Source organism: Rhinopithecus roxellana, chromosome 20 (assembly GCF_007565055.1).
Source record: "Rhinopithecus roxellana isolate Shanxi Qingling chromosome 20, ASM756505v1, whole genome shotgun sequence".
NCBI lineage: Eukaryota > Metazoa > Chordata > Mammalia > Primates > Cercopithecidae > Rhinopithecus > Rhinopithecus roxellana.
In genome coordinates this window covers 29,443,993-29,461,092 of record NC_044568.1, presented here as the reverse complement: position 1 = coordinate 29,461,092, position 17,100 = coordinate 29,443,993, and the positions used below count along the sequence as shown (strand labels likewise).

The following is a 17,100-nucleotide window of genomic DNA, read 5'->3' as shown; positions in this document are numbered from 1 at the left end:
AGAATGAGACCCAGTCTCAAAACAAAAACAAAAACACAAAAACTTACATTCCAAATCAGGAAATCTGTAAAGAACAATTCACTAATGTTTTCTAGAATTACCAGTCTCAATCCCTTACAAAGTGATTTGCTTTTAACTTTCACCTAAACTCCTTCTAGTTTCCAGGACGTGCCCTAGTGGGAGCCTTTAAAACTTTTAAAAGTACTTTAGGGAGCATAAATTGGTATAGCCACTCTGAAGGGCAATTTTAAAGTATCTTTTAAAATTAAAAATTGCACAAAACTCTATGATCTGGCAATTTCATTTTTCTGTTGAGAAACATTCACACATGTTAGATGAAGCACATACAAGGATGTTCATTACAGCACTGCTTACACCAGCCAAATGCCGGAAACATCCTACAAGTTGGTGGAAAAGGATTTAAAAAGTCCACCCCCAGGCTGTGCTAAGTGGCTCACATCTATGATCCCAACACTCTGGGAGGCTGAGGCAGGAAGATTGTTTGAGGCCAGGAGTTCAAGATCAGCCTGGCAGCATAGCAAGACCCCGTCTTTAAACAAAATTAAAAATTAGCCAAGCATGGTGATGTGTGTCTGTAGTCCTAGCTACTCAGGAGGCTGAGAGAGGATGATTGCTGGAGCCCAGGAGGTCAAGACTGCAGTGAGCTATGATGGCACCACTGCACTCCAGCCTGGGTGATAGAGTGAGAACCTGTCTCAGACAACAAAGTCACCCCAGAAGTAGTAGGTAATCTTGGGTCCTAGAGCTAAATTGTCAGAGCTCATGCCCCAGTCTTGTCATTTACTAGCTGTGCAACCATAGACAAGTTACTCCACGTCTCTGTGCCTCTATCACCTCATCAGTGAAATGGAAATAATAATACAAGCTACTTTCTCATATTGATTTGAGAACAGTGCTAGATAATGCATATATAACACTTTATTCAGGCACATCGAAAGTACTGTAATTATGATTCAGCATCACTGAAAAAAATAATGATATGGTTTCGCTGGGTTCCCACCCAAATCTCATCTTGAATTGTAGCTCCCACAATTACCATATGTTGTGGGAGGGACCCAGTGGGAGGTAAGTCATGGGGGCAGGTCTTTCCCATACTATTCTCATGACATTGATTAAGTCTCACAAGATCTGATGGTTTTATAGGGGGGAGTTTCCCTTACACAAACTCTCTCATTCTCCCTTGTCTGCTGCCATGTAAGATGTGCCTTTCACCTTCTGCCACGATTGTGAGGCCTCCCCAGCCACGTGGAACTGTGAGTTCACTAAGCCTCTTTTCCTTTATAAATTACTCAGTCTTGGCCAGGCACGGTGGCTCACGGCTGTAATCCCAGCACTTTGGGAGGCCAAGACAGGTGGATCACGAGGGCAGGAGATAGAGACCATCCTGGCTAATATGGTGAAACCCCGTCTCTACTAAAAATACAAAAAATTAGCCAGGCGTGGCAGGTGCCTGTAGTCCCAGCTACTTGGGAGGCTGAGGCAGGAGAATGGCGTGAACCCAGGAGGCGGAGCTCCAGCCTGGGCGATAGAGCGAGACTCCATCTCAAAAAAAAAAAAAAAAATCCCCCAAAAGCTATGTTCTACATTTTCTTTTTTTTTTTTCTGAGACAGAGTCTCACTCTGTCGCCCAGGCTGGAGTGCAGTGGCCGGATCTCAGCTCACTGCAAGCTCCGCCTCGTGGGTTCACGCCATTCTCCTGCCTCAGCCTCCCGAGTACCTGGGACTATAGGCGCCCGCCACCTCGCCCAGCTAGTTTTTGTGTGTGTGTGTGTGTGTGTGTGTGTATTTTTAGTAGAGACGGGGTTTCACCGTGTTAGCCAGGATGGTCTTGATCTCCTGACCTCGTGATCCGCCCGTCTCGGCCTCCCAAAGTGCTGGGATTACAGGCTTGAGCCACCGCGCCCGGCCAATGTTCTACATTTTCTGTTGGCAAAACCAACAGGAGGACACTATGTAAAACATAGTACCATTTACATAAAAATACACAAACACAAAATCCAATGCTTTTTATGGGTAACTTGCATGTGTACCTAAATGGAATGTTTTTTTTTGTTTTTGTTTTTGTTTTTGAGATTGGGTCTCACTATGTTGTCCAGGCTGGAGTGCAGTGGTACAATCTCATCTCACTGCAACCTATGCCTTCTGGGCTCAAGCCATCTTCCTTCCTCAGTCTCTCAAGTAGCTGGGACCATAGGCACATGCCACCACGCCCAGCTAACATTTTGCATTTTTGGTAGAGATAGGGTTTCGCTCTGTTGCCGAAGCTGGTCATGAACTACTGAACTCAAGCGATTCATCCAACTTGGCCTCCCAAAGTACTGAGATTACAGGTGTGAGCCACTGCGTCCAGTCAAATGTGCTTTAAAAGGTCTGAAGGACAAAAACCAAGTTGCTAATGGTGCTAACCTCTGGGCACAGCGGAAGAAACTAGGCCTAAGGTAACTTCTATACTATTTTATTTTGTTTCCAAAGAGAATGTATTCAGATCTTTTTAAAAAATTAATTTTAGTGCAAGAGGAGAGGACAAAGAAATGTTTTTAAGTAAAAAAAATTTTTTTTAATTAATTTAAAAATAAAACATAGGCTGGGAGCTGTGGCTCATGCCTGTAATCCCAGCACTTTGGGAGGCCAAAGTAGGCAGGTCACCTGAGCTCAGGAGTTTGAGACCAGCCTGGCCAACATGGTGAAATCCCACCTCTACTAAAAATACAAAAATTAGCCAGGCATGGTGGCATACACCTGTAGTCCCAGCTACTCGGGAGGCTGAGGCAGGAAACCCAGAAGGCAGAGGTTGCAGTGAGCCAAGATTGCACTATTGCATTCCAGCCTGGGCAACAATAGGGAAACTCCAGCTCAAAAATAAACAAATTAATTTAATTAAATTAAAATGTATAAGCAATTGCCTAGAAATCCTTATTTCAGAAATTACTTCCATCTCCACTCTCAAATAGACCACTTTGTTTTACGCTTCTATGAAGATGTTTGAGGAAACTGGATTTTGCATACAGCAGGCGCTCAGAATACCCAGAAAGGAACCAAGCTAGGCCTTAGCACAGGGTTCCTTAGTGAGGCAGGTGATGGCAAGGGTTGAAGACCTGGACTCTGCAGCCAGGCACCCTGTGCAAATTCAGGCCCCAGCACTTAGCAATCACGTGACCTTGTACAAGTTACCTACCCTCTCCTTGGCTCAGTTTCCTCCTTTGTGACAATGGGGACAATAACAGAACCTGCCACACAAGAGGAATGTTAGAGAACTGATCAAGCCAATGTAAGTAATGACTTGGAGCAATGTATGGCTAAGAGTGAGTTAGGGGTTGTTACAATGACTTTCCTGAGATAAACAGGGAGATCTTTTAGCTGTCGGTCAAGTGCAGGAGGACAGTGGAGCTCGAGGCCTAATGGAAACTAATACTAATTGTACAGCTTACACGTGTCAACCACTACCCCCTGTCTACATGCTTTATATGTACAAACTCACTGAATCCTATGAGCCAACAATCCTATGAGGTTGGTTCTATTATTATTCCACAGCTTCAGAGAGGCCGAATAAGTTACCTAAGGCCACAGAACCAACAAAGTGGTGAACAATAATAACCATGATGATTCCAATAAATACGTAATATTTGTTAGTGCTTGCATGTATGGAGCCCCTCTACTTGATGGCAATGAATAATTCAGCAGATGTTTTTGGAACATCTGTTCTGTGTAATTCAGCTGTTGAGCCTTCTGAGAGACAGAGTGGTGAATCTGAAATGGTTTGTGCCTTTGAAGGGGGGTCATATTAGTAGGGCAGCCAGATTTGTGCAAAAAGAACTGCAAATGCTTAGCAGGGAATGCCAGTAGAGGGCTGGGTTTGGAGATCCTGTCATAGAGGAGAGGAAAACTAAACTGGGTCTTGAAGGATGAATGGGATTTTTAAAGGGCTGGGAGTGGGAGTGACATGAGCAAAGTCACCAGGAGGTGGACGTGTCCAGTGTATTTGAGCACTGAAGGTTAGCCCAGCCTAGATGACAGGAGGAAGTCAAGCTAGGGCTAGAGGAGAGGACACGGGGAGAGATGAGGCTGGAAAGGGGCTAATGCCAGATCACAAAGGGGTTTGGCTTAAAGGAAAGGAGCCAAAGAAGTGTTGCCTTTTCCAAAAATTAAGGTATCTGTTTCAATATCAAAGTAATCCACAACCCTCGATGCAATTGGTAAACCACAGAAAAATAGAGATATCAAAATGAAATAGATGAAATCCCAGTATCCCCCATAACTATAGGTCATAAGTTGGAGTATCTTCCTCCATTTCTGTCAATGCTTGTGTGTGTTATGCTGTAAAAAAAAAAAAAAAAAAAAAAAAGCAAGAGTAAGAATGGACAGTAACAATAACCAGGCAGGTGAAAGGACTCCTTTTTTGCAGATAAGGAAATTAAAACTCTGAGATGTTACCAAAAATTGCTTTTCCCAAAAGATTTCCCTAAGCCATCAAGTCTTCCCATACCCTCACCCTCAGGTTGGCTTAGGGGATGCTCTTTCCAACATGCTTCTACTTGGGATTTGTGTCTTTTTGTTAAGGGGCCTATTCCCAGGGTCTAGAACATAATCTGGCTCAGAAGGGGCCTCAGTAACTATTTGGGGGTTGTGTGTGTGTGTGTGTATGTGTCTGTGTGTGTGTGTTTGAGACAGGGTCTCGCTCTGTCACCTAGGCTGGAGTACAGTGGTGTGATCATAGCTCACTGCAGCCTTGAACTCTTGGGCTCAAGCGATCCTCTTGCATTAGCCTCTCAAGTAGATGGGACTATAGGCACACACCACCATGCCTGGCTACATTTTGTCTTTTTTTTTTTTTTTTTTTTTTGAGACAGGCTATTACTCTGTTGCCCAGGCTGGAGTGCAGTGGTGTGATCATGGCTCACTGAAGCCTCAACCTCCCTGGGCTCAGATGATCCTCCCACCTCAGCCTCCTAAGTAGCTGGGACTACCATGCCCAGCTAATTTTTTTATTTTTTTGCAGGGTTGGAAGTAGAGATAGGGTCTTGCCATTTTGCTCAGGCTAGTCTCAAACTCCTAGATTCAAGTAATCTTCCTGCCTTGGCCTTCCACAACTGGGATTACAAGACATGAGCCACCACAGATGGCTGATTTTTTGTTTTTGTTTTGTTTTGTTTTTTGGTAGAGACAGAGACTTTCCATGTTGCCCAGGCTAGTCTTGAACTCCTGACTTAAACAATCCTCCTGCCTTGGCCTCCCAAAGCTCCTACTTGTTGAATGAATGGATAAATCCTCTCTAGTCTCTGAATGTAAGTGGCATTTCCTGCATTATTGTTGACCTGCTTTCATGACATAGAGGCAATTGTTGATGGTTATCCACACTCAACCTAGGAATTCTTTTCTTTCTCTTTCTCCTTCCTCTCCTAACCCCCTTTTCTCCCTCTCTTGGCCTCCAGGGCAGTGATGTCTGGAGGAAGGGTAGGGAAGCATGGCCCGGAATAGGCAGTCCCAGCCGCTTACCTCTCCTGAGGTGATGTGTATTAGAGATTTAAATTGGATGAGCTTCTCAAAGGCAAAGGAGGAAACAGCTGCTCGGAACCTGATGGCTGTGCGCTGGTTGATGATCCAACTGCAGGAGAGACTCACAGACTTCAAACACTCGGAGAGAAAAAGGGCAAAGCAGAGTCCCACTCCATGGGCAACATTCCCCGACTGCTCTTCTGAATATTCCAGGATTTTTGGTATAATCAATGTCTACAAGGAAATGGGAGTTTGGATCATTCAGACTGCCCCGCCAAACACGTTTGATGTTTTGTTGCTGGAAGAAGGGTTGGGAGGTCTGATTCATGCTGGGGATTTGTTGAAGGATCAAAACTGACTAAGTACAATCCTGCCCTCAAGAAGCTTAAGGTCCAGTTGGAGGAGACTTAGGAGTTCGACTGACCCAGTTCTGAAACCTTAGGTGGTTGTCCTCATCCTGACAGGAGACAGGGAGCACACACAAAACAGTGATTTAGGAGTTAACAAAGTGGCTTTACAAAGGTGTGGGCAGAATATAGGAAATCCAACAAGGCCTGGTGGAGCACCATGCTGCTGGTGACAGCAGGGAACAGTGGCCTCCTTTGACCTAAGGGGCAAGAGCAGGAAGAGGTTCCAGGGCCCAAAAGGGGTGAGGCGCGCAGAGAGGGTCTGGACAGGAGCTCTGATCACCAGCCTCCAAGGACAAGGAGGGAGGCCGCCCAGGGAATACGTATCCTGACCTCGTCTTCTCCCTCCTTCCAGTCTCCTTTTGGAATCTCCCACTGGTCAACCGTAACCAGAAGCCAGAGTGCAGCGGGGGCTGATTAATGTGATCCACACTAGGCGCACAGGGCAGGATGGAAAATGACGGAGAGTGGATCTAGAAGACCCGGCACCTGTCGCCGGACTCAGTTATCTCCATTCTGTCATCAACTACTGTTTCTTCCTGACCTACATTCACCTCCCCTGAGCTGGTACCAGTGCCTCAGTTTTCTTCCGGGAAGACTCCCACCTCCCCCGTTGGTGCAGTCTAGGCTGGACTGTAAATCAAAGTGCCCCACTTCTTCTGGCCAACCAGTGATCATGTGACCCCAGTTGGCCAATCAGACTCTTTCTCTCATATGAGACTCGGGCTGAAGAACTGGAGAATGATGGGAGATAAAGCCCATTCATCCCAATCATGGTACCTGGAGAAGACCATTATTTCCTACTACCTACATTCCCAGAGTTGCTTAGCCATTTCTCAGAGGAGCTAACATGTTCTGAGCCAGGCCATATTCTAAGTGCTTCATATACTTATTTAATGTTACCCTATGAGGCAGTTCTCCATTTTACATGCAAGGGTTTCCATAAGGTCTACACCTGAGGGTGCATCGGATTCCACGGGATTCCATGAGGAAACCAAGGCACAGAGAGCATGACTATACTGCCTGAAGTCACCCATCAGCTAAGTGGCAGGGACATGGTTTGAACCCAAGCAGTGGCTACAAGGCCACTCCTTGGTAGTTAGCTACTACTAACCACCATACTCTACTGTCCTCAAAAAGTCTTCACTTTCTAGACAGCAACTGAAAGATAAATGCATCTCTAACTCCTGGCATGGACTTGAACATGCCACCAGTTCCATTTCTAAACCTCTGGAGCCTAGAGTCCCCCAAACCTCACCAACTCTGCCACTTACTGGCCCGAGTACACTGGCAATGCAGAAGCAGACACCCAGAAGTGCATCGAAAATCATCCTTGTTCTCTGGAACCTCAGCATCACCAGAAACACTGAAGCTTTTTCAATCCCTCGCCTTGAGACTTCTTCTTCCCAAAGGTGGTGAAGCCTTCAAAAGAGGATAATGGAACTAGTGGAATCTCTTTGCATGTGACATCCAAACATCCTAGTTCTTGCTAGCCAGGAGTTTTGTTGCAGAAATTTTCAAACATAACAGAATAGAATAATGTAGTAATCTTCTGAGTACTCATCCCCCTTCTTCCAGAATTAAAAATGTTTGACATTTTTGTTTCATGTCTCCTCCCTTTGACTTTTGTTTCCTGGAGGATTTGAAGCAAATCTCAGTCATCATATCATTTTATCTGTAAATGCTTCAGTATGTATCTCTTTCAGATAAAGTCCTTTAAAAAACCATAGCAACAGGGCCAGGTGCAGTGGCTCATGCCTGTAATCTCAGCACTTTGGGAGGCCAAGGCGTGTGCATCACTTGAGGTCAGGAGTTCAAGACCAGATTGGTCAACATGGTGAAACCCCCATCTCAGCTAAAAATACAAAAATTAGTTGGGCATGGTGGCATGCGCCTGTAATCTCAGGTACTTGGGAGGCTGAGGCAGGAGAATTGCTTGAACCCAGGAGGCAGAAGTTGCAGTAAGCTGAGATCATGCCTCTGCACTCCAGCCTGGGTGACAGAGTGAGACTCCATCTCAAAAAATACAAAAAACAAACCAAAAAAAAAAAAAATCATAGTAACAATAAAAATAACACTACAGTCAGGCGCCTATAGTCCCAGCTACTTGGGAGGCTGAGGCAGGAGAATGGCTTGAACCTGGGAGGCGAGTTGAACCAGTGAGCTGAGATGGCACCACTGCACTCCAGCCTGGGTGGTACAGTGAGACTCCATCTCAAAAAAATAAAATAAAATAACAACACAGTAACAATAATTACTTAATGGCATTTAATGCCCAGTCTATATTGAAATTTCTCTAATTATTTAAACATATCTTTATAAAGCTAGTTTCTCTGAATCAAGATCCAAACAAGGTCCACACATTGCATCTAAAAGAGAAATCTGATAGAACTCTTGAGCTGCATTTTAATCTGTAAGCATTTCCCCTTGTCTGCATTTCTACGCCATTTATTTGTTGAAGAAACTGATTTTTATTCGTTCTGTAGGATCTTACACACTCTGAACTGGACTGATTGCATCTCCATGTTGTTGTCTAACATAATCGTTGTTCCTCTATGCTTCCTAATAAACTGGTAATTAGACCTAAGGCTTAATGAAATCCAGAATTCAAGTCCTTTGGAAAAAAATTGTAAGAGGTGATGTAGTGTACTTCCTGTTGCCTCACATCAGAAACTACATGATGTCTGGTGTCCCACTTTTAGGAATGTTGAGGGGGTCAGTGGGTTAGGGTGTGTCAGCCTGCCTCCTTCATTTTCAAGATCTCCAACACTGATGACCACTGCCTAGCGCCACCTCCACTAGTGCTGTAAAAATGATGAGTTTTCTAATTCTTCCATTCCTTCTGTATTTCATAGTTTGGGTATATAGTGAGACCTCATCTTTAAACAAAAAACAAAAATGGAGTGATTGCAAAGTGTTTGTGGACAGACATTGTGAGTAATGAAATTAAAAAGAGAATCAGTGAACTGGAAGAGAATGGAAGGGAGTCAGGAGATCTTGTACTCACAGTGGTTAGAGAAGAACAAGCAAACTCACATTGACTTAGCTGGTTACCTATTAAGCATCAAGTGTTTTTCCAGGTACATTATTATTATTACTGTTGTTGTTATTTGAGATGGAGTTTTGCTCTGTCACCCAGGCTGGAGTGCAGTGGCGCAATCTTGGCTCACTGCAACCTCCACCTTCTGGGTTCAAGCAATTCTCTGCGTACTTTAAAAAATGAATTTATCACCTCTTTTGTTTCTTGCAACAATCCTATGAAGGACCATGAAATAAATTTATGATCTTTTTTTTTTTTTTTGAGACGGAGTCTCACTCTGTTGCCCAGGCTGGAGTGCAGTGGTGTGATCTCGGCTCACTGTAAGCTCCGCCTCCTGGGTTCACACTATTCTCTTGCCTCAGCCTCCTGAGTAGCTGGGACTACAGGTGCCCGCCACCACGCCCGGTTAATTTTTTTGTATTTTTAGTAGCGATGAGGTTTCACTGTGCTAGCCAGGATGGTCTCAATCTCCTGACCTCGTGATCTGCCCGCCTCAGCCTCCCAAAGTGCTGGGATTACAGGCGTGAGGCACTGAGGCTGGCCAATCCACTATTTTATACATAAAGACACAGGAGCCAGAAAGGGAAACTTGTCTGATATCATAGTCAGTAAGAGGTGAGATTCTGACCAATATCTGGCATTATCCAAAAAGTATTTCCCGGAACCATTTCTTTTTTTCTTACCAAATAAGTCTGAGAAGGAATGGGTCAAAGTTTACCCAGTTTCTGTACTCCATGTGAAAACATGTGCCTTCAATATGTTAAGTTGCTTTGTAAATCTCCAACATCTGGCTATAATACAACATTTCACAAACTCCTCTGACTACTGAATGCTTTTTATGGGGAGGCTCTTATGAGACTATAATTTCCAGAACACATTTGGGAACTCATTTTCCACCTGGTATCTCTCATGAAACTGCTAGAGATAGGAACATGAATACGGGACCTTTAAAATCACATATTCATATTCTCCCACTTTTCGTCCTCATATTACCGTGTGTGACGGCTGGTACAAGAAATTTAATCACACAACTAGTTAGCGGTGGCTTGAGCATTGGGAAACTGGGCCACTTACCCAAAGTAATACTCACTGTCACTGTTGAATACCTGATCCAGAAGAGAAAATCAAAAGGAACTAGAAGTGGTCATTTCTAAGTTTCTGGGGACAGGTGTGGTGGCTCACGCCTGTAATCTTTGGGAGACCAAGGCAGGTGGATCACCTGAGGTCAGGAGTTCAAGACCAGCATGGCCAACATGGTGAAACCCCATCTCTACTAAAAATACAAAAATTAGCCAGATGTGGTGACAAGTGCCTGTAATTCCAGCTACCTGGGAGGCTGAGGCAGGAGAATCACTTGAACCCAGGAGGTGCAGGTTGCAGTGAGCCGAGATTGCATCACTGCACTCCAGCCTGGGTGACAGAGAAAGACTCCATCTCAAAAATAAAAATAGTGATGAAAATAAAATAAAAAATGATAAATAAATAACTTTCTTGGGTTCACAAACCTTTTGGCAAGTCTGATAAGAGATGTGAATTCTTGCTCCAGAGAAAGATCTCCAGCCCGTATGTACAAAATATCCATACCATTGTAGGAGATTCATGAACCCCAGGTTAAAAACCCTCACCTAGTATGAGGCCTCTTCCTACAGGAAGAGCCAGGTTGTCTGGGGTGGACCCTCCCTACCACCCTTAGGCATCTCTGGTCATCATCCCACCAAGAGATGGTCTTTAACCATTCCACTGGTTTGCCCAGCCCAGCTTCACCTTTGGACATTTTTGTCTGAGGCATCATGGACTGACAGTGGAGGGATGGTGTTCTCATCTAAGCGATTCCGAAGGCTTTGGATCATGAGCGGGGTGAGCCATGACATGGTGAGGTAGGAAAACAGACCAGCATCATCCAGAGGCTGGGGGGCAGGAAACCTAGTAGAGGGGCCACAGGGATAAGAATGAAGTCAGGATCAAGATTTTGCAAGGATGAATGATAACCATAGAGAAACACAACGAGGTCACCCAGATCTACACACAAACATGTTTTCATGACTCTTATTTGTAAGTTGAAAACCATAAACAACAAAAGTACCCATTAACTGAGGAATTATTTAAACAAAAAGAGAGAAATTATGATCTACCCATACTATAAAATGCAAATGCACTGTAGATGTTTGGATTTTTTTTTTCAATAAGTTTTGTTTATATGTAGAACACAGGAAGAGTTCCAAGCAAGAGCCAAAGAAAGACCACTGGCAAATCAAAAACTCAGTATTGGCCGGGCGCAGTGGCTCACACCTGTAATCCCAGGGCCCAGTGGCTCACGCCTGTAATCCCAGCACTTCGGGAGGCTGAGGAGGGTGGATCACCTGAGGTCAGGAGTTTGAGGCCAGCCAGGCCAACGTCGTGAAACCTGTTTCTACCAAAAATACAAAAATTAGCTTGGTGTGGTGGTGTGCATGCCTGTAATCCCAGCTACTTGGGAGGCTGAGTTGCGAGAATCGCTTGAACCCAGGAGGCGGAGGTTGCAGTGAGCCAAGATCACGCCACTGCCACTCCAGCCTAGGAGACAGAGCACGACTCCGTCTCAAAAGGAAAAAAAAAACAAAAACAAAAAAAAACTCAGTATTTTTCTTTTTTTACTTATATAAAAAAGGAAGAAAGGAGGGAAAGCAGACAAAGCAGTATATACATTTATATCACATTGCTGATAGTGGTTGACATTGAAAAAGGAGTTGGAGTTGGCAAAGAAATAGGAAGAGAGGTTCCCATGGCTTTAATTCTTCTGTGAAACTTTTACAAACAATAAAATTGAATGCATACATAGTTAAAGATGATAAGGTATTATCTTTAAGAACGATTTACAAATACCAAAAATGATTAAATGAGGGTGTTGGGATTATGTGTCATTTTTCCACCTTTTTTTTTCAAAATTGCCTTTAAGGTTATGTGTTTCAGTGGGAAGAAAATGCAATTTGAAAAGAGACTTGAGGAGAAAGATGGGAAGATGAAAATGCCGAACTTATAAGATTCTATTGGGGGTAGGGGAGAGGGGCTATGACATCTTTTCTCCACCCTTTTATAACCTGCGTTCTCGACAAGGCTGGCCACATGCCCTTGCCAGGGATATTGGAGCAAGGAGCGGGTGAGGAGAGGGCAAGAGATTGTACCATTTGTGATCACAAAAGACAGGGCAAGACCTACGAGCCAGTGCTAACATCTCAAAGCCCCAACAGAAACAACATATTTATCTAAGATGAGGTTACCCAGGTGAACAAAAGTACCAAGGTTCTTTTTTCTTGGTGGAGATAACATAATTCAATATGGTAACAATGCAACCAGTATGGACAGAAGCTCAGATTTTAAAAATGGGAAAACATATGCAGTTTGTTGATAGATAAAAATCTTAGAGAACATGTTGAAGAGAAGGGGAAATCGTAAACACAAAATGAACTTTTGGTGATTAAACGCTGAAAAGTCAGACTAACAGAGCGTTAAGATCTTGTCAATAAATAACAAATAGATGAGCGTGTGCATGCTTACGAGCATGATTCTGTAGGGGCCCCTGAAAGCAAGGCTGTATTACGTTAGAAAGCAACTTGGTCCTAAATTATAAAGTATTCCTATGTTGCCTTAGTATTTATTACAATAAAAAGGGTTTGAAATATATTCTTTATGCATAAAATACCCTGCTAGAACCATTACTGCTAGGAAAAGATAAAAACAACTCATATTAAATGGCTGTTTCTGCTATGGATGATATTTTAAATTGAAAAGTTCACTTTAAATTATTTTTACAGGGAAGACTGTTTTCAGCTATTTTTATATTGTACATAGTCTTTATGTAATCTACTAGCATACGTTTTGTTGACTGTTTAATGACTGGATATGTTCCACCAACTTTTGAAATAAAAACCAATGTTTTATACTTGTACATGGTTTTAAAGTCTATTAAAATTGGCCGGGTGCCGCAGCTCACATCTGTAATCCCAGCACTTTGAGAGGCTGAGGCAGGTGAATCACCTGAGGTCAGGGGTTCAAGACCAGCCTGGCCAACATGGTGAAAACTGTCTCTACTAAAAATATAAAAATTAGCTGGGCATGGTGGCAGGCACCTGTAATCTCAGCTACTTGGGAGGCTGAGGCAGAGAATCACTTGAACCTGGAAGATGGAGGTTGTAGTGAGCCCAGATCACGCCACTACAATCCAGCCTGGGCAAGAGAGTGAGACTCCATCTCAAAAAAATAAAAATAAAAAATAAAACAAACAAACAAAATTTTCTTGTGACAGTTTTCTGTTAAAAAAAGAAAGCAATTTGGGGATGATTACACTAAACTATGATTGATTCAGGGGGTATACATTGAATTTCTTTCATTCTTAAATGTAAGGTTAACAGCCTAGGGCCTTCCTGTGGCTCCTGGTTACTCCTATAACCAAGGCCAGTAATCCTTAATGTAACCTTTGAGAACCTGTCTGATCCGCCTTCCTCTGCAGCCTCACCACATGCCACGCCCACATCGCACAAGACTCTCCGGTGACTCTGGCCTCCTTCTTTTTCAGTTCCTGGACACATCATGCTGTGTTCCTTGCCCCTCCAGGCAAGGCTGTCCCAGAGGCTGTTCCCCGAACATTCTTCTCCTACTCTTGTTAGCAAATTCTTGTTCTCCCTTTAGGTGTCACTCAGCTTAAGCCACTCAGAACCTATCAAGTTGTCATGGTTCTCCTGTCCCTCAACACTTGCATATTTCTTCACAGCACCTTCCTTAAACAGCTTGTAATCACGTAATGCACAAGTCTATTTGCTCGTTGTCTTTCTCTCCCACGTGAGGTCCATGATGGCAAAAATCATGTCTGTTTGCTCACTGTTCTTCCTGTGTGGTGTAGCGCAGGGCCCGGCACATGTAGGTGCTCAATGATCCTTTCTGAATGAATAAATAATGAATGAATGGCTATGACGATGTGCCTCCCTGATGTGCCTCAGGCTGCTCTAAAGGGTTTTGGCTGTGTACGGACGTAGTTATGCAACCTTGCAAGAGGTCTATTTGGCAGGGTTAGGGATCATTGACCTAGTGGATACAGCTCTCCCCCACCACCCCTATCAGGACTCACCTTGGCTTGGGGCGGAAGGGAATCATGGTTCTCAAGGCAGCATCATACTTCCCCCACGGTGGGACAGTTGCCCTCCCCGGAGCCTCAGGATTTCTCTCTTGCTGACTCCAGGGGCCATCTTGGAGAGTGTAGGTTTTCTTGGAAAAGAAAAACAAAAGAGCATCAGTTTCAAAACTCATAAATTCTGTCCTGAGGGAATGTTGGACCAGATACCCACGGAGAGATGGATTTTTCTATATCCTGCTTCCTAAAGAAAGGCTTCCACATTGGGAGTAAGCAGGGGGCCTAGAGTCAGAACAAGTAGGTCCCAGCACTTGCTCTGCCCCACATTTGCTGAGTGAGTCTGGCCAAGTCACTCTACCTCTTTGGATTTTTATCTGACAGTAAACAATTTAGACAGGAATAAAGGGTGTCATAGTTAGTTACCCACAGAATGAGGGACCAAGTCACTCTTTGAGGGTAAATCTACTAAAAAGAAACCAACAAGTAGAAAAGCAAATCCTAAAATATTATATGTTTCCCTTTTGACAACTAAAATAAAAGGACAGATCATTTTTAGGACTTCATATAGAATATATAATATATTCTATATAAAATAATACTATTTTAAAAGCACAGCAAGGATTGACAGAAAGAGGTTCAGAATAGTGGTTGCATCAGGTAGGAAGGGTTGGGGAATGAGATGGGGGAAGACCAATTGCTGCGTCTGATAGTCAAGGTCCAAGCTGATGTGTTGGTGTTGGGTTTGCAGATGCTTATTATTATTATTACGAGTAAATGCATAGATAAGTAGGTAATAGGTGACAGATAGATATAGAGATAGATACAATCTAATCTCTACACAATCTTATGCATAGAGATATGCATAAACCATGAAGGTGTGCCATGATGACGGATTATAATTGATCTAATTGTGGAAGCCTGAGGTCCATTTGAAAAAAATCAAGAGTAACTGGGTGGGGTGGCTCATGCTTGTAATCCCAGTGCTTTGGAAGTCCAAGACAGGAGGGTTGAGGCCAGAAATTCAAGACAAGTCTGGGCAACATAGGGAGACCCCCGTTTCTGTGAAAAATTTAAAAATTAGTTCAGTGTGGTGGCATGTGCCTATGGTCCCAGCTACTCAGGAGGTGAGGTGGGAGGATCATTTGAACCCAGGAGGCTTCAGTGAGCTATGATTGTGCCACTGTACTCTAGCCTGGGTGACAAAGCAAGACCCTGAGTCAAAAAAAAAAAAAAAAAAAAAAAAAGAGAGAGGGAGAGCAAAAAAAGAAAAGAAAAAAATTTAAAAATTCAAGGGTAAATAAGTATGGGAAGAAATTGTTTGACATAATTTATGACCATGGAGAATAATCTGCCAACTCAGTTTCCTGGGGTGCTGATGCTAAGAGATCTACTTACATAACTAAGTCCTGAAACCATGTCATCGCCTATGTCGATGCCAAGATTCACAAGGCCACCAGAAGAGTTGGGCACCCAGTATGTCCTCTTCCTAGTCATTTTCAGTTCCTGCCAATTCTTCTTTTCCCAGAATCAGAGAACATGAAAAGACAACAGGAGTTAGAGGCAGCTTAGATCCCGTCTTGAGCAGCCAGGAGAGGGGGCTCTACCCTGCCAGGAGCATTTTGGGGTGATGCAGAGGTTTGGGTGCCTGCTCTTTCCTCTCCTTAGCATGTGCTTGATCCCTCTTTTTAAATATCTTCTCAGGCCTCAGGCCCAAATCACTCAGTGAAACTTTCTCTAACCACCCTCCCTAACCCATCCCTAACACCACACCCTTGATCCTGGGCAATCTCCTTTGGTCTATCAAAGCCCTGCTCATAAAATCAGTCTTCTTGCTTTATCCCAGTCTGTAACTGTGTATTTGTTTGAATCATTATTTGTTCAGACTTCGTTTACGCACTACACAGAGAACCTCATGAGCACAGGGATGTGTCTGCTTTCCTTGCTGTTGAATTTCCGGGGCCTGGAACGTGCTGGGAGGACAGCAGGTGCTCAACAAATGAAGAAGGAATGGACACATACGTGAATGAAAGAAACATCATTTTGCCCTTCTTTCACTCTTGGTTTTCATAGACCCCAGAGGGAATCTGGGCACAAGTTAGGAAACTTAAATAATCAGGGTTTTTTTTTTTTTTTTTTTTTTTTTAATGCGCCTTTCGTATTTGTTTTCCTGAGTATGTGACTCACTCCCTGCTTGACTCAGAACATTCATGTGCCTGGGGCAGGAGAGAAGGTAGTAATTAGGAATATTCTGAAGAGATGGAAAGAGAAAGCATGCAGCAGAGCCAGGGCCATGAGGGTACAGCCCGTGTCCCCCAGAGCCCCAGGCTTAGTTTAATGCTTTTCTGTTGCCATCTTGAAATTTTTAATACATTTGAACAAAAAGACCCACATTTTCATTTTCATTTACATTTTGCACTGGGACCCACAAATTATGTAGTTGGTCCTGGTGTTCAGATATAGCTTTTACCATTCAAATACTGAGGCTGGGCATGGTGGCATGCATCTGTAATTCCAGCATTTTGGGAGGTCAAGGCAGGAGGACTGCTTGAGCTCAGGAGTTTGAGACCAGCCTGGGCAACATGGTAAAACCCTATCTCTACCAAAATATAAAAAATTAGCTAGGTGTGGTGGTGCACGCTTGTGGTCTCAGCTACTTGAGAGGCTGAGGCAGAAGAATAACTTGATCCTGGAAGGTGGAAGTTGCAATGAACTGACATTGTGCCACTGTACTCCAGCGTGGGCAAAAGAGCAAGACCCCATCTCAAAAAACAAAACAAAACAAAACAAACATTCAAATACTGGATTGTACTTCAAGCAAATAGACTGCAAGCTAACCCATTACTTTGTGAGAAGTTACTTTAGATTTCTTTGTCCCATTCCCTCCCATCCCACTTCCTTTTACCAAATCACAACCAGATCTGGTAGAGTCAATTGCTGGAATTTTCTTGCAGACCATATAAGATAGACTTCCCAGCCAGGGCACCAGGCCATACGCTTACTTGCCATGTAGTGGTAGAATGTGGACACTTCAGGGA

General features: G+C 43.6%; 1 protein-coding gene across 3 annotated transcripts in view; it reads right to left on the bottom strand.

The window, feature by feature from the left end:
- ABCC11 (ATP binding cassette subfamily C member 11) overlaps positions 1-17,100 on the bottom strand; it is an 81,640-nt gene that overhangs the window by 50,203 nt on the left and 14,337 nt on the right. For 2 of the 3 annotated variants that reach the window (XM_030924412.1, XM_030924414.1), the window contains exons 1-5: positions 15,461-15,581; positions 14,063-14,199; positions 10,726-10,884; positions 7,196-7,343; positions 5,515-5,748 (exon numbers count right to left, since the gene is read on the bottom strand). In XM_030924412.1, the coding sequence (XP_030780272.1) occupies positions 5,515-5,748; positions 7,196-7,343; positions 10,726-10,884; positions 14,063-14,199; positions 15,461-15,559 (777 nt within the window). In that variant the 5' untranslated portion in view covers positions 15,560-15,581. Of the gene's footprint in view, positions 1-5,514; positions 5,749-7,195; positions 7,344-10,725; positions 10,885-14,062; positions 14,200-15,460; positions 15,582-17,100 lie in introns of those variants that run through there. The other variant, XM_030924413.1, reaches the window with a different exon arrangement.